Source organism: Chelonia mydas, chromosome 4, assembly GCF_015237465.2.
Source record: "Chelonia mydas isolate rCheMyd1 chromosome 4, rCheMyd1.pri.v2, whole genome shotgun sequence".
NCBI classification, from domain to species: Eukaryota; Metazoa; Chordata; order Testudines; family Cheloniidae; genus Chelonia; species Chelonia mydas.
Genome location: NC_057852.1, coordinates 89,299,417 through 89,322,537, shown reverse-complemented (window position 1 = coordinate 89,322,537; position 23,121 = coordinate 89,299,417). Strand labels below are relative to the sequence as shown.

The following is a 23,121-nucleotide window of genomic DNA, read 5'->3' as shown; positions in this document are numbered from 1 at the left end:
TGGACATCACTATCTGAAAGTCTGTGCAAGCTGACAGATTTCTAGACATTGCTGCGTTACCTGTAAGAACTGCTGCGGGTGCTGCGCCAGCTGAGCTTGAGCCGACTGCTGAACTGTACTGAGCTGCTGCTGCTGCTCTTGCTGACTCTGCTGCTGCTGCGTTATTGATAATGTCTGTGGCTGCTGCTGTTGTGCAGCAAAAGTGGGGTAGGCAGTCACCACCTGTCCCATAAACATAGTGCTTGGTACCATTACCGCTCCACATGCTACAGGGGCAGTGACTAGTTTTGTGACAAGCTGCTGACCTTGAGAAAATCTGTGAAAGGGAAAAGACACCAGGTGGTCTTATCAGCTTAGTTGGGGGAAAAAAATCTGCTTCAGGTACACTGGATGAACTTTCCTGTATCAATTTGATGAGGTAAGTGCCAGTTATCACGGACAGGGTCATTCAAGACAAACCCATTTTTCCTTTGCTTACTACAAACTAAACAAATTCAAATGCAATGGGCTACACGTTGCCTTCAAAGGCCCACCCCTCCACCTGTGCCTTAACACCCCGAGTTTTAAGGAATTACAGGAGTATCTTTTTGCAAGTTTGGTCCTCAGACTACAGCACATGCACATGCCTACACTAAGTAAAACTGCATGAAATTGTTGGTTTAACTTTTGTCTCCTTTTCCGTAAGATCTGGTGACCACTAAAGCACAGAGAGCTCTAGCAAAATCATCTGAATGAACATTGCTCCTTTATATTTACCTGATCTGTCTGTCCTGGGTGAAAGTAGTTACTGCAGCACTCTGGTTATTGTTTTGTGGTAAACTAGATGGAATCTGGACCACATTTCCTGTCGTTGGCTGGGAAATCACCATAGTGTTATATAAGGGGGCTGAAAGTGTATTCTGTGACTGATTGGTAAGAGAAGCCTGTTGATTGTGCCCACTAAGTATATTTTGTTGAGTATGCTAAGAAAGAAAAACATGTAATAAATTAATTGAATACAGCTGTAAAAACAAATACCCCTTTCAAACACAGAAGGCACAGCTTCCTTTGCAGTTATAAATAAAAATGCTGTACACTAACAGTTAATTATTGCTAATACTAAATGTTCTTATATATGCTTTATACTCTCAAAACACTGTACAAAATACAAACTAATTAATCCATTCCTACAACATCTTTGTGAGTGACGTAAATATATATTATCCCAGTTTTTACAGATGAGCAAACAAAGGTTAAATGATTTGTCCCAGGCCATGCAGTGAGTAAGTATTAGTGCCAGGATTAGGATCCAGGAGTTTCTCAGTCCCAGCCCCATGCTCCTCTTCCAAAACTCTTATAACATTAGGACAACTGCACAAAAAGGTGGAATGATGGGCCAGGCAGAACTGCAGGTGTAAGCATGCTCAGTCCCTGGAAGCGTTGGGTTGAGGGGAAGACAGAGAGCACGTCACTTTGCACTAGTCCAAACAGCTTTAGTGAGCTCTATGAAGGCACTTTATTGGGACTGAAGGCAACATAGGTCACCATGACAAAAGGCTTTCAAGGGCGGTGGGAATAAAAAAACTAGGGATGTGTCAATGTGAGTAGGTAGGGGGTGGAAATCCTTAGGGCTCCAGAAACAGGATTCTTGACTAAAATGTTACATTGCTTTATTCATTCAAAGCCAAATGTTCCAAAGATATATTCACATTTTAACTGATCAAATACTATTATTTTAAAGGGACACCATTAACTTTCAATCTGAGTTAAAAAAAAATTGAATTTAAAGTATTTTCAGGTATTACACCTGCCCTTATTGTCCCCTACCCAATTCTATGGCTTTACAGTCACATTTTACTACTTTTAAACATGTTCCTCTGCTGAATGAAAAGGCCACATGAAAAGGAAGAATGATTAGCTAAAGCCTGCTTTTGAGGATAGGTCCTTCCAAAAGAACTACTTGTTATTCACTGCTCATCATTTATACTTGATAATTCTTCTATCAAGAGAAGACTATAAAATCTAAGCCTTTTCCTGAAAGAGAAAACAAAATATATTTCAACCCGAAACATTTAGGGTATGAACCTGTGTTTCTTGCACATTCAAAATTTCCACTGACTTCAATGAAAATTCTCTATATTGAATCACAGCAGGATCAGGCAGGCCCATAATGGGTTTCAATTTTGGTTCCATGTGATTATACCACCTAGCATAGGTACTTATGACAAACTTTACCTGTGTTGCTGTACTCTGCAAAGGCTGTTGCTGTATCATGTGCTGAGTACTAATATGCCCAGTGTTCATTCCGCCTTGAATTTGATTAGCCTGAACAACTTGACCTTGCATGTTTATTGGTGTAAGCTGCTGAATGTTAGAAGAGTTTCCAGAAGTAAGCTGCACAGAACCAAAATTTAATCCAGGAGTTGATTGCTGCAAAAACATCTTTAAGAAAATCCACAAATTAGTTTTTTTAAAACAAACTATTGATGGTTTAAAGTATTACTAAAAATTCTTAATACAATACCTTTGAAAAATAATTAAACACAGAAATACTGTTTAACTGTAGGTGCCAGAGGCTTTATGAGTGTACTATAAGCAATGGATAACGCACGATTAAAATCTCTTTCTTATACCAGTTTTGTTCTGGATTAATGTAATTCAATATTTAACAGAGATACAGTAGTGTAACTCTGGTGTGAAGAGGATTAGATCCCTACATATTTAGTTTAAGATTTGCATTTAAAGAAGTACAAAGACAGCTTGTACAAAATTTTGAAAAAGACAACATTAATTAGAAACTGCATTTCTCTTTCCAATATCTCCAGCAGTTTAGTGAAATGAAGGCAATGATGGGAAAATAATTTTATAACTGACAGATCCGAATACTATACATAATTTCTTCCCTGGAAACTGACAGTCTGTAGCAACGATCTATAAGGCAGGGCTTTCCCAATATTATCCATTTTGCCTAGACTGGTGGAGTTCAGCATGTAGAAAGTCATTTAAGTCCTTACTAAAAAGTCAGTGTTAATCCAACTGTAACTCACCTGAAGCCCTTGACCATGGACCATTTGAAGCTGTTCTTGAATCTTACGCAACTCTTCTTGCTGCCGATGAATATTTGCCTCTATCATTCGTGTTCTTTGCTCCAGCTGGTCCTTTAGGTGCTGCATGGCTCCCAATTGGGCTGAAAACTGAAACATAGGCTGCAGAGCCATGTATAGGTTAAAAGAGTTTGAATCAGAAAAAGACAAACTTGACGTACAAAAGGTAAATCATCCCTTCATAGTAGCAATGGGAACCAAGCCCTATCTAGGAACATGCTACACTTGTTGTCTACCACAATCTCTAGGCCAGTGGTGCCCAAACTTTTCCTCTCGTGATCCCCCTTATCAGTAATGGAATCTGTCTGTGCCCCCCTCCATTACTCCACAGTTGGCTCAGCAGAGAGGCTGGCCTGAAGGTGGAGCTGGGGGCAAAACTGGGGATAGGGGAGGAGCTGGGGCTTGAGGGGAGCTGGCACTGGGGCGGAAATGGAATGAAGGCAGAGCTGAGCTGGGGGAAGAGCATAGGACGGAGTGGAACTGCATCTGGGGCTAGAGCTGGGGGCGGAGTGGAGCTGTGGCTGAGGTTGAAGCTGGGCTATGAGCAGGGCAGGAGGCAGAGTGGAGTTGCAGCTGGGGCCGGAGTTGGGTTGGGGGTGAAGCAGGGGGAGGAGCGGAGCTGTGGCTGGGATCGAAGCTGGTCTGGGGGCAGAGTAGGGCTGGGTGGTGCTCCATCTCCAGCCCCCATGCAGGGCCCCACCACACGCGCCCCCCCCCCCCAAAAAAAAAAAAGTTTCTCCACCCCCCCAGGAAGGGACACATCCAACAGTTTGGGGAGCACTGCTCTAGGCACAATTACTTAGTTGTGAAAAGTTCTGAGATTAAACATTAAATGTATGTGTCAGAGAACTCCCGAACAAAATAACCCAAACAAACAAAAGACACAAACCAACACACAACTGCCCTGCACACAGGTCAACCTCTCAGCAAAAAGCCTGAGCAATTAGATGGGTTTACAATGTAACCTGAAGACATAAAAACTCAGCTGTATATCTCTAGGGACTGTCAGCATCAGCTGACTTCAGCTGTTCCGGACAGGGCATGGAAGATACAGTCTCTAAGATAACCAGGACAAAAGCCATGTAGGCTATTACAGATCCCCATTGCCATGCCAGAACATTGTGCATCTCCCCTCCTTCCCACCAGAGCATGAATTCAATATTAATCTGATTTTATACTTAGGGCTGGATTTTTAAAACAGATTTTAACTTTTAACAGTGACAATTTGTGTAAGATTTGTGTCATTAGCAAATCAGGTACTTAAGTTTGTACTAAATAAACTGCAACAACAATTATTTGCATCCAGCAAAATTGGCTAAAAATCAATTGTTACATTCATTTTGGGAGAAATTTACCTTAATTAGGCACAAGACAGAATGCAAGTAAAGATGACTGCATAAAATAAACTTCCATCACACAGTTCAGTTAATGAGAAAGTCCTTAATGCCCTATTCTTAAATGGGGTTATTTGCTGAAAGAGCCTGTCAATAAATATACAAAACTAATCCATACCTGGGACATGCCTGGCTGGATCTGTAAAGTTGCAGGTTGAGACATCATTGGCTGTGCTAATGGTTGTCCAACAGACTGGGCATTTAAGGACTAAGATTTAAAAGCATACCATAATTATCCAACAGAACTCGTCTCATACTAGATATAACTAAATTATTTAAGAGAAACGGTCAATTCCAAGATGGCACAACAGTACATTTTGTTAAAACACACTTTTATATAACACAAGGCCAACAGAATGTATCTACATTTATTTTTAATATTTCAAGGGGATAATAGTCTTTAAGCAAGTAAATGTTCCCTGCGATGTTTGAAACCAAAATATTGCAGCATTGTGAACATCTGGGTACAAGTGATTACATGGGGTATCTTTGTTCAAGTTATGATATATGTCAGAAATAAATAAAGAATACAAATAGTGAAAGGGAAATGGGAATTTTAAACCTGTAATAATTGAAGGGTGGTGTTAGTAAGTAAAGATACTTGTTTTCAAACATTTTTAAGTTCACAGCATCCTTTTATTCCCCTTCTAAATCATCTCAAACCAACAATAAACCTGTCTCAAATCACAGTTAATGAACAGCTCATAGCAGAGGGCATGTATAGGATTTTCTAATATTATCAGGATTTCAGGAACTATATGAAACTATTCCATAACTTTGTTATTGGATGGGTTTTACCTAGTTTATGAAAAATTGTATGAGAAAGAAAGCATAGATTTATGCATGTTGTAACAGGGTGACTTGACCCTTTAAGGGCTAGAGGTCTGGAGACAGTCAACCCTAGTTAATAAGGAAGCACACCTGAGCAAGGACCAGCTCATTCACCTATAAAAATGCAGCAGGAAGCTGCAGAGCGAGAATTCTCAGGGAGACTAGAATGCACAACAGAGGCTGCTGGGAACAAGTAGGCTCCCTCAGAGAAACCTGGAACTTGGGGAGTGAGACTACAGGCAGGAAAGGTCTGGAAGTGACCTGATAATGGGGTAAACCAATGAACTTAAGGAAGGACCTGAGAACTTTATTTTGAATGTTTATTAATTTAATAAACCAGACCCTGAAGAGGCGTATGAATAGATAAAAGCGTTTGAGAGTTACTCCAGAAGCCCCTTGAAAGGGGACACTGCGGCAGGGGTCCAATTTCAGGGTTGCCTGAGGCAGGGGTCATGGGAGACGGTCACCCAGTGACACACATGCTTAACTATATGTAGGGTCCTAACAAATTCACAGCCATGAAAAATGCATCATGAACCATGAAATCTGATTTCCCCAATGAAATCCGGCTACTGTAGGGAAGGGGGGCTCCTACTGTGCGCTGGGCTCCAGAGGGTAGTCCTGGCTGTGCTGGGACTTCCTCTTCCCCTGCAGGGGCCACCCACAGGGCTGGGTCAGACCCACCTCCAGGAACCTCCCCTGGCTTCAGGAAGCTCCGCAGCTGCTGGCTGGGAGTCCAGCTCTGAAGGCAGTGCCAAAGTAAGGGTGGCACACTCCTGGAGGTGGGTCTGACCTGGCCTCAGGAAGAGGAAGTCCTGTCCTTCCCCAGCTCCACTAGGACTAGCAGCTGGAGCCTGGTGCATGGTCGGAGACCCCAGCAGTGGTGCCCCCAGTCCTGCCCCTCCCCAGCTCCAGGCGCAGTGCTCGGGGGCTAAAGGGGCCTTGAGCTGGCTGTGTGTGTGTTGGAAGAACAGTGCCCCCCTGACCACAGGGCCCTCAGCAGTCGCTCACCCATAAGGCCAGCCCTGCTCCCTCCAAAACTGACAGCTCCCTCCATACCCTGTGACCCTCAAATCTGCGCTGCTACTGACGGCAGCGCTGGCTTTAGAGCTGGGCTCCCAGTTGGCAGCTGCTGCTCTCTGGCTGCCCAGTTCTGAAGGCAGCGCCCCTGCCAGCAGCAGCACAGAAGTAAGGGTGACAATCCCATGATCCCCTCCCCGTGACCCCCTTTTGGGTCAGACCCCCATAGTTACAACACTGAAATTTCAGATGTAAATATCTGAAACCGTTAAATTGACTATTTAAAAAATCCTATGACCATGAAATTGACCTAAATGGACCATGAATTTGGTAGGGCCCTAACTATATGAGTAGTCACAGTTAGTTTAACATGTAAAATTAAACACATGCATAAGCATTTGTGTAAGTAATCTTGATCATGCAATCTTGGCAATCAAGTACCCAATCTGAAAATATTTTCACTTCCAGATCAAACTCTATGCTTTAAGGAAAAAAATGTAAAGTTTACTGTAGATTTAAACATTTTCATTTACAAGTGAAATAAATGGATTTTACACAGAGACCCTCCTCTGAAGAGTTACCTGACTACTAAGTGATGACCTCCTTGGTACAGTCTTTTCATGCCCAGGTAAGTTTTGTCTTGGAGGAGTGCTAGTGTCCATTGTCATCTTTGTTGGCGTTGCTAATGATGATCAATGTAAAAGCGAAAACACATTTTGTTAATAATAAGCTATAACTCCATACACAAAAATATCAAAGGGAGTTTTGCCTGAGCAAAAGCTTCAAGCACATTTTTCAGAAGTACATTTCTATCATTTGTATAGGTCTGACAGTATGAAATAAGATTTTATTTTAATATCCGATGTTTCAAATGGGTCTCTACTGGTCAACATTTAAATGTAGAACTCTCTGGATAAACCTGGTACCGTCAGGCTGCTGCACTACCATTAGTTAAGCCATTGAGAGGGACATTTTTAAATTCAGTGTTTCATTCAGATATATTAATAAAGTATTTTAAAAGTTTTAAAATGCATTATTTCAATAAAAACACAGCAAAAAAGGACAGATAGAGTCTCCCCTAATAAGGCAATTATGTTTTCAATGGTTAGCACTTACATGAAGGATCTGACACTGCAGTATGAGAAGATTTCCTCGAACTCCTAGAGGAAGCAGAAGGTGTACCGCTGTGATCAAATCTTTCCAATGCTTCTTTGAGGCTGACCGTGTTTATATGATTATCAGATCCGGAGTCCTGATTCTGAAAGGGTACAAATAAAAATGATTTTATTTGATGGTTCAGCACATAGACATTAAATATTTCAGTTGGCAAACACAGCTTAGCAAATTAAACAAACATCTGGGCCAACTAACCTCTGACAGATAAAACTGCAGAAAAAACTATGTCCTTTTATACTCTACAAGTTTAAGTAGATGGAGTTTCCATTTATGGGGTTTGTAAAGAAAGGAGAGACAAAGCCATGAAAAACCAGAGTCCAAAGATATGCAGGCAAATCCTGCAACTCTGAGTTCTACGCCAGTCCTGTTTTGCTGCACAGACTTCCTTCCCCCTCCAGCAACAAAGCTCACTTCCTACTCCTGTGTACTCTCTTTCTCTCTTGGAGGAGCGAGAAGCCATGCAGGCATAGTTAGTTATACCATAAGCAGCATATTTCCACTGGGAAACTTGCCAGACTACCAAGGGAGCACATCATGAGTGTCTGACCCTGACTTACCTTTCTGAGGCCCAATATCCTGAACACCTTCAGAGTCTCAACCGGAGGGTATTCATCCAGAAAGACTTCTGGATGCTCCTGAGAAGTGGGTGGAAGCCATGTGATGGAGCTATGCTGTCCCCTTCTGCTGATTTCCCTCCCTCTTCCTCCCTTATCTGTTCTTTGTTTTTTCAGATGGAAGGGACTGCATCAATCTTTGTGTTTGTATTTAACACTATGGGTCCCCAATCCTAACTGGAGCCTCTGTATACTACTGGAATACATATAATAAACCTAAAAATAATAAAGAAGAACTCCAAGGTGGCATGTTGTGAAGCAGTCACCTTTCCTACATCTTCTTAGGCATGAGATATTTCATAGTTAAAAGCGCATCACATTAGCAGTAGCAGCAGAGGATAAAAACTTTCCTACCTTCTGATTAAAAAATAAATAAATCAAACATACAGCAGTACAAGGGGACCATATAATAAAAAGAAGTTAGGAAGCTCACTTTATTTGCTGCTATCTCTGGAAGAGACTCTTCAATACCAAGTTCTCGCCGTCTTTCTGCTCGAACTTCTGCATAACTATAAAAGAACAAACCACATTTATTATACCTCGTCTAAATGTTTTTTTATAATAATGTCTTAAAATGTGACCTCCTCAGACATGCTGTTTTGCTCATGGAATAAAGGGTATAAACACTCAGGAGGCATCACAATGTCTTTGCAAATTACTATTAGTTAAAATCTTTCCAATGCTTTAAAAACATCAGCAATACAGTTGCCAATTAAGAGAGCTTCTCTAAAATTAATAAAAAACAACTGTTACCTTACTACAGTGTGTGTACAGACAATAAACTCTGGCCTGGAATTCCACTGATGATAAGTAATATAGTAATGTGTTTGTAGCCAAATCCATTGCTGCCCCTTTGTCAGGAACCTGTAATAACATGACTTCCCTTTCCCGTATTGCATTACTAGAAGATAAAAAAGAATAAGACTTCTTTGCTTTCACATGTTATGTGAATTCTGTGACGTAGTAGTAATTCAATTATTTATATTATTCACTAAATCTAAACTAAAAGATCTTTACCTGAATTTGACTGGCACTAGGACAATGACTAAAAAGAGGAACTACTATTTCAAGTACTACACACAATGGAAGAGAAGGCTTTTCAGTAAGTTATATTACAAATTTTTTCAGCTACAGCAGCCATGAATTTGTAATTTCTTTATATCAGATGGCTGTGGTATGAGACCACGTCTCAGGCGCCTGTATATAAATGAACCATAAACATTTTGCAGCACAAAACTGTGGTCTTGCCACAAAAAGTATCACTTGAGTGATGCAGGATTTCAGTAAATATCCTGCCCTCTCCACACAATTCAGTATAATTAACAAGACTTTCACTTAACGTACAGATGTTTAATTGAGTATGGTTTTTGTAGCACAGAGTTTTGACATTTACTTACAGTGTTCGTGACATTTTGCCAGATTTTCTAGGTCATCTACATGATAGTAATCGTAGCCCGATGTCCCCAGAACTTCGAATGGTAAATAGCCTATTATTGGAGGTGCCCTAGTTAATATAGAAGTTAATGTTACTTTACTTTTACATATAAAAACAATAAAATCAGTCTCATTCTAGTTCATGTTTACAATATGTTCTCCAAAATAAAACAAACATCCCAACTCAGATTATGAATAGTCAGTGCCGGTTAGAGTATTCTGAAGATTACAGCCAGAATGCTACTATGTACTACTTTATTATAAGGAATGGCACCTGTGATCCAAGAATAGGAACTTCCATTCTAAGCTATGTCTAGATGTGAACTCTTCATTGGGTTCTTCAACAGTGCACATTTCCTAAAAAACAACAACAAAAAAAGTCTCTCAAATCTGCTCTATTCTAATTTAGAAGCTCCTATGAAATTCAGACTTACCCGAAGTAGGCAGATAAATCCACAAGAACGTAGCTTTAAAAGTTATTTTTTAGGCACTTTCATTGTTTTTATGTATTTAAAGCAGACTGAGCCAGAATCTGATCTCAATTGCACTAGCTCTAAACTGGCATAACTCAACTGACGTCAATGAGTAATGCTGGTGTAAGGTCAAAATCAAACCCAATATTAATGACATTGGAACATGCACTGAAATCAATGGCTTTTGAGGTTGCTTCAAACTGTAATGAACTGCAAAAAACTTCTCTGACAGTGTCATAAATGTGGAGGACAGTCCTAGGTGAAAGTAGTGTAGACCAGATGTCTGCATTGTTTTGGATCAAAAGTTTGTTTCTACTTTATTGGTAGGGTCCTATTATTGGTAATTGCAGAATACTATATCTTGCTCCTATTTGTGTATAATGCGCATCTGTGCCCTCAACTGATCTTATGTTTCTTACAATAAACTCTGTATGCTGGACAAGTTAACCACTTATTTTCCAGTTTCCATTGTAATTCTTTAGTAAAGCTGCAGCCACAGGCCTTGAACCATAGATTAGATAAGATAAGTGTTTATTTTGACTAGCATTGGAATGGCACCGGGCTGCACTTGGCAAAGTCCATATAATTAATATCTACTCTGCACTTAAAAGCTAGTTTCCATCATGAATTAACAGCTATGCAAATGTTCCGTGTTTACACAATTTTTTTTTTTTTGCTGTCAATCAGCATTAGAGCAAAATGCAAACTGATTTACTAACTAAAACATGGCTGTCAGTTGGCTAATGTCAAATAAAAGGCCTACAGAATTTGGCCCAATGCCACATTGCAGCAAAACCATGAGCAGACATATACAAAATACCACATTTTATTAGAAACCTTAATTTTTAGACACTCAATTATACACTGTGCAAAGGGAATCAAAATGTGACCCTCACACTATTTTGCTGAGTAAGATGGCTGTACTCCTCTTTTTAAACATCTGACACACAGATTACTTTATATTTATTAGCCAAATAAAAAATAAATAGTAGAACAAGTCTCTCTACAACTCTGCTTAGAGAAAGAAAACTCCTGACAGACATACTGTACTGATCAAAAGTTTAATCATTTTAATTGTTAACTAGTAATTCAGTAAGTTCTGCAAAACACTTAATATTCATGGAAACTTCAAATGAAGTTGCTCAACACTTCACCTCATATGTTGTGTAAAATGTGTAGAGGCAAAAATATATGATTTCACATAAAAAGGTTAACAACAGCTTTTAGTAGCAGTACGTAAAGTGGTACAGTCACATTGAAAGTTTCATGATCTGAGCACACTTACGTGTTTACCAAGTGTCGTAAACACTTGTTTTCACTTGTACAGAGGAAAATCCCAAACGTACCTTGATAAACTGAGGTGTAGCTAACCTAACTGTAGCTACAAAGCAAACTCTGTCTTCATATGAAGGCCGCTGGGGCCGCTGGATAGTTCCTTCATAACCGTTGTGCGCGGAGTTGGGGACTGAAGGAGATGGGGTGGGGGGAAGATGGAGAGGGAGAAGAGTTAGGTTATGGCTACACTAGAGAGCTTACAGCAGCACAGCTGTACCGATGCAGCTGCGCCATTGTAAGCTCTCAAGTGTTGCTGCTCTAGGCCAATGGGAGAGAGCTCTCCTGTTGACTTAACTAATCTACCCTCAATGAGCAGTGATAAGTGTGTTGGCAGGAGAAACTCTCCCACAGACATAGCAGTGTCTACACCGGCACTTAGGTCACTGGTGGATTATTCACACCCTTGAGTGACATAAGTTATACCAACGTAAGTGGTAGTGTGGACATAGCCTTAGTTACAAAATGTACATGGAGGCACAAAGGAAGCAAACCCCCCAACATTAACCTACTGTAAAATACTATAAATTTACTATGAATTATGAGCAAAGCTACATTTAAAAATACATACATGTGGCATATAATTTAATAGTACTATCCACGTTATCAAAACCAGCAAGGGACTTCTCTAACAACTAAAATTAGAGTCCAGCTACTTAAATATAGTCATGGACAACAGATGGCTTTAGGAAACCAATAAAAGCTATAGAATTGCTTCTTAATACCTATTTTAATTGGCTAGATTATTTTAGACTACTTGTTAACAAATGGTTTAAAATTTCTAAATTTTTCATCAGGTTTTTTCATTTTTGGCCCCAATGAAGTAATGAGAGAAAACTATTACAGTAACCTTTTCCTCCTGAATCCTGAAGTAAGGCTTTCTTTTCTAGACTTTGCTCAGCTCAAGAGAACATCAACCAGTTTATTGATGGAACAATGCAGGGGCCCACTAATCCTCCTACATGATCAAGTATAGACAGCCAGTAGAGAACAAGTAAATTGCTCCTATAGAATGTCATTGCTTAAAATCCTTTACCTACATAATACCAATCTGATATAACCAGGGTTACACAATATATCCTAATGGAATATTTTATGTTAAATTTCTTGTCAAAACTGATAAGTTCTACAGCATTTAGGACTTTTCTATCTCCTGCACTGTCTTCCAAATGCAGAATATTTATAACATTCTATTTGCTTACAAAACATATAACAATTTAGGCAGCCTCATCCACACATTTATCTTTTGAGAGCTCAATTTATCTCATACTCTGCAGGAAAAACAGTGCAGTTAAGAGATAAAATCCCCTGCCTTCTGATACCATATAAAAAACCCAACCAGACGCTGTGGTTTTGTTCTAAGTGTTATATGAAGGATAATTGTTGATTAAAGCACAGGACTGAGTGTAAAGTGGAGATGTAGGTTCTAATTCTGAACCCACTGGAAGCCAATGACAGCTGCACGTATTCAATAACTCTAAAAAAAATCAAGTTAATTAGTAATATACCTAGATATGGATTTAGGCACTTAAAAACACTGGCCTAAATTTTTCTTTACCTCACGTCTGCTCTTGTGTAAAATGCTCATTAAAGTGTTTTACAAACATTAACACTCTTTAATGGAAGGAGTTCTAGAGCTGCAAGGTACTATTTTTATTTTACTTTCACCGGCTCAGACATTACTGTCTACAATATAATACCAAATATAAAGAATTATTATTTTTTCAGTAATGCTAAGTATAAACAACACAACCTGTATCATGGTCTAGTATCTTTCAAAATAAATACCAAAATATTTTAAATATTATCACTAAGTTTTCACAAAACTTTCCTAATCTATAAACCTTTGGAAAGTGCCTTTAATTTTAGCCACATTACAGTGAAGCATTTCTTACCATTATTCAAAGACTTGAAATTTCCAATAAACTTTACATATTCATATGTAGGTGGTTCTTTTGGGTCTATTGTTCCTCGCAGCATATGGCAACAGAATTCTAGTTGATTTTTTGCTGAAACAATGTAATGAAAAGGTTTCAGAGTAACAGCCGTGTTAGTCTGTATTCGTAAAAAGAAAAGGAGTACTTGTGGCACCTTAGAGACTAACCAGTTTATTTGAGCATGAGCTTTCGTGAGCCACAGCTCACTTCATCGGAAAAGGTAGCTTACATGATGAAACATACACCAATAGAAATTCATATAAAAGCAATAATAATTAGCATACATATTGCATAAAAGAGACAAGATAGGTGAGGTAATATCTTTTATTGGACCAACCTCTGTTAGTAGAAGGTACAAGCTGTTGAGATACAGATCTCTTTTTCAGGTCTGAGGAAGGAAATCAGAGTCTCTGAACTAAACACAAGTTGGGATAGATTGTTACGCATAAGGGGTAAGCATGTTGAAGGAAGTCACTTGAAAAAAAATTGTGCAATTGAGGGTTAAATTGTGATGCATAAGGGGTGTGATGTGTGAGTGTTACAAATTGTTGTAATAAGCCATAAAACCAGTGTCCCTGTTGAGTCCATGATTTTGATGTCTAGCAGGGTTATGAATTTTAGTTCCCAGGCTCACTTTTGAAGGTGCTATGCCAGTTTTCTTTGAGGATGCGTATTAAAAGATCAGATACTGAGTGATTGCGCTGTGAAAAGTGTCTGCCCATAGCTGACAGGGTGTTTTTATCTTTTATCATTTTTTTGTGTGAGTTCATTTGAGAGCATGATTGTCTGTTTCACTCAAATAGCTGTTATTGGGGCTTTGGTGTGCTGAAAAATTGGAAAACATCCAGCGGAGGGCAACAAAAATGATTAGGGGACCGGAACACATGACTTATGAGGAGAGGTTGAGGGAACTGGGATTGTTTAGTCTGCGGAAGAGAAGAATGAGGGGGGATTTGATAGCTGCTTTCAACTACCTGAAAGGGGGTTCCAAAGAAGATGGATCTAGACCGTTCTCAGTGGTAGCAGATGACAGAACGAGGAGTATTGGTCTCAAGTTGCAGTGGGGGAGGTTTAGGTTGGATATTAGGAAAAACTTTTTCACTAGGAGGGTGGTGAAGCACTGGAATGCGTTACCTAGAGAGGTGGTGGAATCTCCTTCCTTAGAAGTTTTTAAGGTCAGGCTTGACAAAGCCCTGGCTGGGATGATTTAGTTGGGGATTGGTCCTGCTTTGAGCAGGGGGTTGGACTAGATGACCTCCTGAGGTCCCTTCCAACCCTGATATTCTATGATTCTATGAATGAATACACCACACGTGATAGGCATGTGTAGAACCCATGCATCTTGAAAGGTATGTTGTGGGAGGTATTGATTGTCGTAGAAATGGAGATATATCTGCAAGTTTTGCATCTGTTGTTCCAACACGGTCTGGTGCTCCTTTGCGTTAGTGTGTCCTGGTCTGGATGGGATGCAGGGGAGGGACGGGAGAGGGCTTGCTCCTGATGAGGTTGGAGTGTTGTATTTGAAGGCCAGAAGAGGGGATTCAGGAAAGATTTCTTCCACCAGCTCCTCCTCAAGGAATTCTTTTCACAACTAAGACACCACCACCCAAAACTACTACAATTCCACTGACAGGTATAAGAAAAAAGAATCATTTGATAGGACACCCCCCCCCCCCCGTGGATAAAATGAAATCCTCCACAAACATTATAGCACCACAGTCTTCCTACTACCAAAAGGACAAATATGCTGCCCCTAAAATCCAACCACCAGACAGTGATCACACCAGCAAAGGGGGAGTTGCTGTATTCCTTAAACGTCATGTCAATGAGGCCAACTTCTCATTTAACAACAAACATTTTCTCCAAACCATGGGAACAGCCATGGGTACTAACATGGCTCCCCAATATACCAACCTTCTCATGTGCCCATTTGGAGGAAGAATATCTGGAAAAATGTACCACAAAACCATCAACATACCTGAGATACAGATATATTGATGATATTTTCATACTCTGGACAGAAGACCCAAACTCCCTCATAGATTTTCATCACAACTTCAACCAGAACCACCCATTGATCAAACGATCTCTAAAACGCTTCCACATCACCATCAACTTCCTGGACACCATGATCAGATTCAACAATGGACTCCTATAAACAGCTATCCACAAGAAACCCATGGATCACCACATTTATCTCCACAGATCTAGAAACAGCCCCAGACTCACCAAAAAATCTGCTATCTATTGCCAGCCACTCAGATACCACAGAACTTGCTCTGAAGAGAAAGTCCGGAATACACTCCTAAATACACATAAAACTGCCTTCACTAAACAAGAACACTCCATTAGAGAAGTAGATCGCATCATGGAAAGAGCCATCCAAATCCCGCAGAGAACCTGCTTCAATAGAGCAAAAAACCTACCAAACAAAAACACCCCATGGACCGCACACCTCTAGCTCTCATCTACCCCCCCACACGGGAACCCATAAGGGGTACCATCAAACAATTACACCTGTAGTTGATGGGGACCATATCCTGAAATAAATCTTTCCTGAACCCCTCTTCTGATCTTCAAACAATCCCACCAAGCTAATCATGTGAAGCAAGCTCCCCACAAACCAGAACTCACCAACTCAAACTGGCACCAGACTGCCAGAACAGATGCAAAGCCTGCAGACATATCATCACTTCTATGATGATCACCCCCCGACACAACGTAACTTTCAAAATTCATGGGTCCTAAACATGCTTGTCATAACATGTGGTGTACCTCATCCAGTGCATCAAATGCCTCAATAATAACTTTGTGGGTGAAACCAGATATCACTATGGTCTTAAATAAACTCACACAGAAAAATGATAAAAGACAAAAATACCATATCACCTGTGGGTGGACACTTTTCACAGAGCAATCGCTTCCTGTCTGATCTTTCAATACTTATCCTCAAAGGAAACCTGCATAGCACCTTCAAAACTGAGCCTGGGAACTTAAATTCATAAATCTGCTAGACACCAAAAACTATAGATGCAATAGGGACACTAGTTTTAGGGCTCATTACAATAATTTGTAACACACCCCACTGCCTGCTATCCCTAATCACCTTCTTCAAATCCCCTTGAATAACAATATAACCCTCAATTGCAGATTTCCTTTCAAGTGGCTTCCAACAACATGCCTTATCCCTTTTCCCTTATGCTTAGCAATTGTCCCAGCTTGTATTTAGCTCAGACACTCTGATTTCCTTTCCTAGACCAGAAGAAGAGGTTGGTATAGCTCAAAAGCTTGATCTTTCCACTGACAGAAGTTGGTCCAATAAAAGATAATACTTCACCTACTTTGTGTCTCTCATATCCTGGGACCAACATGGCAACAACACTACTGAAAACAACATATTTAATAAAGAATTTACTATAAATGCTGCGATGGAAAAAAAAATGGCTGTGGCATTTTATTTTTTTCCAACATGGAATTACCCAATGTAGTGGATAGGAAACTATGGGATTTGTGTTTGGAAGGGCTCAGCAGCACTCACTCTCCATACTTCAGCTTTACAGAGAAGCCACAGAAGAGTGGAACTCCTACAAGGGAAGTTTCCATGGACAGCGGCCTAATGGGAAGTGCCTGGAAGTATGATTCCAATGGTGTATGACGTAATAGGTCTTCATCTTCTCCAGCTGCTATGATTATGTGACAATAAATTATAAACAGAAATACTTTCCCTGTGTTTTGGAAATATTTATGACATGCAATGTTATTTGGTCACTGGGAAATTTTAAAATAAAATATTGATTTACTTCAGAGACTAAAATGACTATGAATCATCTTTTTCCTTTAAGGCTGTAAGTTTCACCCTGAAATCCCATACGCATTTATTTCCACTGAAACCGAGTTGCCCATATAAAGACTCTATGATAAGACTCCCACATCTAGCAGATTTTTTAGCAATACAACTTACATTTTAAATATTCTTGGGTCAATGAATCACTTTCCAGCAGATGAGTAGACAGTATTTTATAAACTTCTGAATGTTCCCCCTCTGGGATAAAATTAAATATACTCTGATCCACAAGATCAGACTGAAAAAGAAAAAAAGATTTCAGAAACATTTTAATAATGCAAGACATGACATCTTTGCAAAGCCCATTGTTTTAATGTAAAACAATTAAAGAGGTCAAGGATGAGAAAACAAACATACAAAAACATTATAGATTTAGCAAAACTATCTTCTGAGGCACAAAATACCATTTTGCAAGAAGTGATCAGCTCTTGATTGCACAGATTTTTGACACTGTTGGAGAAGTTACTTACCTTGTGCAGTAACTGGAGAACTTCGAAATGTGTCCCCCTGTGGGTGCTCCACATGAGGTGTGCCTGCACCCCGAACCTTGATCAAGGTTTTTTTGGTAGCATTGTCCATGCAGCCCATGCATGTGCCCTGCAGATCCTCATGTCCCGTACCAAGGCTATATGGGGCTGTGCACGTGAACCACCCTCAGTTCCTCCAACACCACAAAGTTCCACTGAAGCAGAGGGGAAGGAGGGTGGGCAGTGGAGCACCCAGAGAGACACACACCTTGAAGAACTGCAGTTACTGAACAAGGTGAGTAACCTCTTCTCCTTCGAGTAGTGTTCCTATGGATGCTTCACTTCAGGAGACTTCCAAGCAATATCCCCCCTAAGGAGGCAGGAGATTTGGAATAGAGTCCAGTACAGAAGAGAACTGCATTGCCTACAGCAGCATCTGATCTAGCTGCAAACACCAAGACATGATGATTAGAAACCATGAACAGAGTACCAAGTTGCCACTGCAACTGGTGCATCCTTAAGTAAGGCTACAGAAGTACTTGATGCTCCTGTGGAACATGCTATCACTCTCAAAGGGGTTGAACGTGAGTTCGGTTGTAAGAAATTTTAATATATCCAGAGATCTACTTTGATAACCTCTGTTTTGAAATGACCAAACCCTTGTTTCTCTCTGCAGTGGCTACAAACAGTCTAGGAGATCTTCTAAATGGTTTGGTCCTCTCTCTAGATAAAAGAGGAATGCCCTCCTGGCATCTAGAGTATGGAATATAGTTTCTTGACTAGTCCACTGTTGTTTGTAGGTCGAGAGTTGCAAGCCAATCCCTTAAATATAACAAGGGAATTATTGCTGCAAGGGTCACCATCCTGAATATCTGCTGTTTTACATATCTGTTGAGAGACACGGGATGTAAAATTGGCCTCCAGGTGCCATTCTTTTTGGACATCAGGAAGTACTTCGAATAGAATCCCCTTCCCCTGTGCTAGTACAGGACCTGGTTCTATTGCTCCTAAACACAGAAGAGGCAATCTCTTGCACCAGCAACTGATTGCAAGAAGGGTTCCTGAAGAAGGATGGGGAGGAGGAATGGGTACAAGGGATGGATTTGAAATGGATAGTTTACCAAGATGTTACGGCTTCCAAAACCCATCTGTCTGATTTTATATTCTCCCATACAGCCCCAAAAGAGGAGAGATGACATCTGAGAGAAGGGAGGGGTAGGAGGTTGCAGGTGTAATCCTCTGTCTGTTGGATGGTTGACACTCTTGACCACACCATCAAAACTGTTGCTTGGAGGATGTACATGGATGAGAAGATGTAGCTGTAGCTGAAGGAATTTTTTCTTAGAATATCTTGGCTGGGGGCTCAGATGGCCTACGATAAGTTGAACAAAAGGACTGGGTATGCCATCTGAGACCAATTACATCTCCTTCTATTATAGAAATATAAATCCCTAAGGATAACAGCATGGCTTTCAAGTCCTTTAAAGTGTGGAGAGATGTATCCATCGAGTCCACAAAGAGCTTGCCACCATCAAAAGGAAGGTTATCAATAGTACTTTGGACCTCTCTTGGGGAACCCAACAGCTGAACTCAAGATGCTTTTCTCATGACCACTCCAGTGGATACAAACCGTGATGACATATCTGCAGCATCCAAGGAGACACAAAGTAATGTATTTGCCAGGAGTTGACCCTCTTTTACAATTGCCTTAAATTGTTCATGATGTTCTTCCGGCAAGTGCTCAACTTAAATAGTTGTATTTGGCCATGAGCACGTGATGATTTGCTACTCGGAAGCATGGCTGAAGAGTAAGACTTGTGACCAAAAAGATCTAGTCTCTTGTGGCCCTTACTATATGGGGTGGACTTCGAGCTATGATGTCTGCCTTGTTCATTAACAGCCTCCACTACTTGGGAATTTGGAGCTGGGTGAAAAAAGAGAAACTCTGATTCCCTGGCAGGGACATAATATTTTTTATGCACTCTCTTGCAGGTTGGGAAACCACAGTTACCACACTGCTTAACAGTCTTAACGGGCTCCAACTGGACTGGTGATCCTCAAAGATGTCAAAGTGTACAACATATCCAGGAGTTTATCGTTAGACTCCTGAGTCACTTAACGGTATCTGAAAGGATGTCTGCAATTTGCTTAATCAGTTCTTGAAACTGCCTGAAGTCATACATCAGAGAGAGCGGTGGAGGCATCACAGCCTCATCAGGTGATGAACAGGAAATATTAGTACGTGGAGCCACCTCCATACCCATCCTTGCTCCTCAAAGGTCTCCTCCTTTGGCACAGATAGTAGTAAAGCAGGTTGATAATGGGTCCTTTTCTGCTCCCTCATGTGGTATAATGACTTCACCGTAAATTGCTGATGACAGAACACCCAAGGGTACAAGGAAGGCCTGAGGTGGCATAGGTGGAGGCATCCATCTGTGTTCCTGCCACATTGGTCCTAATTGAGGTCCAGCTTCCTTCATTACATCAGTATAGGAAGGAGAATGATGTGTCCTAGACTAGACAATGGAACGGTGCAACCAATATTTGAGAGTCTGAAGAGTCCTCTTCCATACAGTCCAACGGAGGAGAGAGCTGTTCAGCTTGAAATGTAGATGGGGGTGAGTATGTAGCGGGGTCAGTGACAGAGTCTTGACACTGACAACCTCCCCCTCCCCCCACTCATTAACAGAGGATACTCTGGCTCTGAAGATATTAGCAGGCCTTTAGGGTGCCTAAATTGAGGTACTGACAATAAAGATGGTGCCAAGCAAGAACCTATGGAAGATGGCTTCAGTATGGATTCAGCTAGTGCTGAATGTCTGGCATAGGTCTAAGTCTAATCTAATTCCATCAGTACTGTAGATGGCCAAGTGGTCTTTGGTACCATTGATTTTTGTGCTACCAGTACTGAGTGCTGTTCAGGTATGGGTTTAGAACTTGTCACCAGTGTCTGCTGCTCTGGGTACTGGCACCTGAACCGGGCAAAAAGTCTGTCAGACAACCGAGACACGAGGTGGGTGAGGTAATATTTTTTATTGGACTGACTTCTGTTGGTGAGAGAGACCCACTTTCGAGCTTACACAGAGCTTTTCTTCAGGTCTGGGAAACTAACTCAAAGCGTCACTGCTAAACACAAAATTTGAACAGATTGCTGCAATAAGCCATAAATCGGTATCTCTATTCAGTCCATGATTTTTAGTGAGTAGCTAGACACCGGATTTATGGCTTATTGCAACAATCCGTAACCCACTAACAACCCCCCACCTTTCCTGCTTATGACTGGAGGTGTGTTAACAGGCAACTTCACCTTAACTGGTCCCTTAAAATAAGTGTTAACTACTAATGCTAAACAATCTGTTTAAATCTTGTGTTTAGCAGTGACACTTTGAGTTAGTTTCCCAGACCTGAAGAAAAGCTCTGTGTAAGCTCGAAAGCTTGTCTATCTCACCAACAGAAGTTGGTCCAATAAAAGATATTACCTCACCCACCTTGTGTCTCTAAGATCCTGGGACCAATATGGCTACAACAATACTGCATTAGACTCTTTGCTTTTGCAGTATTAGCATCACCTGGAGTTTGCATGCAACTCCTCTTAGAACCCGAAGTCTCTGTAGTCTTCTTATGGGTCAGTGACCTCCAAGAAAATCTTGATTTACTCCTTACATCCTTCTGCTTAGAGGCAGATGTCAAGGGTACCTCTACTGAGGATTTTGGTACCTTAGATGTATTTAGTGCTATGGTACTGCCTACATCTCTAGCAGTTTCCAATGACCAAGGTCTTGATGTGGACAGGGCACTGGTGGTACTGGAAGGTCTACGTACAGTGTAGTCCTCCGCCCTAGGATCCAAAGGTGGTCACAAAGCTTGCTTCATCATCAGGAGTTTAAACTTGATCTTGCACTTACTGGGGATACATGTTATCTCCCAAACAGTGGAGACACGCGGAAATGTCAGTCACTGAATGGTAATCACCGCACTGCAGGAGAAGCACCATTTGAACCCAGGAGAGCGTGGCATTCCTGAGTCATATAATAAAATATGACCCCTAAAAAGGGAAAGCTATTAACTGTTATCTAACTACATAGTAATAAATTTTTTTTTTCATTATTTAGTTAGTTAAAGGAAATGAAAATAAAAGGAACAGCTGTTCCAACAGCTATAGAGACTACAAGGTAACTAACTAATTATAGAATACTAGAGCGAACAGGAGCACAGTAGACTCCGTCTCTGGCCAAAGGCAGTTGAGAAGGGCCCGCAAAGCCGCATGTAGCCTCGGCATGGGACAAGATGTGTGGGACTCATGTACTGGTCCAGCAGGCACTAGTACAAAAAAATCTCCAATCAAGGGTGTAGGTGCACCTAATGTGAATCACCAACAGGGACACAACTGGAAAAAGAAATAAACGTTACTGTAAACACAACACAGATACATATATGTAAAAGCATACTGGAACCTACTGTCTTTCCTGTGCTCTGATAATTTCAAATAGTGAAGCATTGGAGTCAAATTGTGTACTGTTGATTTAAAATATCAGTACACATTTTTGCCTCTTGGTGGCAATGAAGATTTAAAATCATCTTGAAAAACAAAAATAGAGGTGAGACAAGGTAGGTGAGGTATCATCTTTTCTTGGACCAACTTCTGTTGGTGGAAGGTACAAGCTTTCAAGCTTCACAGAGCTCTTCTTAGATAACAAGAAAGTATTACTGATACTGTTTCTATGCACAAATACGTGAACAAAATCTCCAGAGAAAACAACCACAGAAGATATGTCTTAAAAAGAAAAAATTGAACTTAAAAGTTGTCTCTCTGGAACCAACTTTTTGGAGTTGAGGAAATGTTAATTTTGTTTATTTGGAAAACTGAGTCATTTATGTGTTTCTCATTTTAAGACAAGTTCTCATTCTAACACCGTTCACATCAAAGGTTAATTTTTTGCCTTGCGGAACCATTGGTAAAAAATTTCTAGTCAATGTGGATACATTTTATAGACATTTATAAATCAGATCCAGTCTGACAACTATTTTTTTTTGCCTCAGGTTTATAATTGATAAAGAATTTTATATAAGCACTGTTCTCCCTTTAAAATACTATTTGCTTTGGTTTCAGAAGAGTAACACTCCCAAGTGACACCTATACTAGCATGGACTAGAGAGTAAATATATCAATGAGATTAGCAGTACAAATAAAGATGAATGAGATGCAGTACAAATATGACATAAGAGTCAGCCCAGTCAAGCAGCAATAGCATATTTGTTCCTGGTGAGTCCCGAGTTTGGGAAGTGACCAGGGTAACTAAAGATCAGTGGACAGTAGTTTCAAGAGTACCAACCATGCTTCTCTTTAGCAGGCTCAGCTGATGAGTAATGGAATAACAGTAACAGTGGCCTCTGAGGAGAGTGTGTATTCCTCTTTTCCAAATGAGGAGATTAAGATTGGGGACAGATCAATAACCGAGGGGGGCGGCGTTTTAGAGGGAAAACAGAGGTTTTGGGACAGAACATACATTGTCTGT

General features: G+C 40.5%; 1 protein-coding gene across 19 annotated transcripts in view; it reads right to left on the bottom strand.

Annotated features, from left to right (window-relative positions):
- CLOCK (clock circadian regulator) overlaps positions 1–23,121 on the bottom strand; it is a 90,280-nt gene that overhangs the window by 6,810 nt on the left and 60,349 nt on the right. For all 19 annotated transcript variants that reach the window (XM_043546204.1, XM_037897750.2, XM_043546205.1 and 16 more), the window contains 14 exons: positions 17,256–17,376; positions 13,253–13,366; positions 11,372–11,490; positions 9,827–9,909; positions 9,516–9,622; positions 8,872–9,019; positions 8,552–8,627; positions 7,445–7,586; positions 6,910–7,010; positions 4,596–4,685; positions 3,027–3,185; positions 2,215–2,421; positions 757–962; positions 61–316 (listed from right to left, as the gene is read on the bottom strand). In XM_043546204.1, coding sequence (XP_043402139.1) covers positions 61–316; positions 757–962; positions 2,215–2,421; positions 3,027–3,185; positions 4,596–4,685; positions 6,910–7,010; positions 7,445–7,586; positions 8,552–8,627; positions 8,872–9,019; positions 9,516–9,622; positions 9,827–9,909; positions 11,372–11,490; positions 13,253–13,366; positions 17,256–17,376 — 1,929 coding nt within the window. The remainder of the gene's footprint in view (positions 1–60; positions 317–756; positions 963–2,214; positions 2,422–3,026; positions 3,186–4,595; positions 4,686–6,909; positions 7,011–7,444; positions 7,587–8,551; positions 8,628–8,871; positions 9,020–9,515; positions 9,623–9,826; positions 9,910–11,371; positions 11,491–13,252; positions 13,367–17,255; positions 17,377–23,121) is intronic.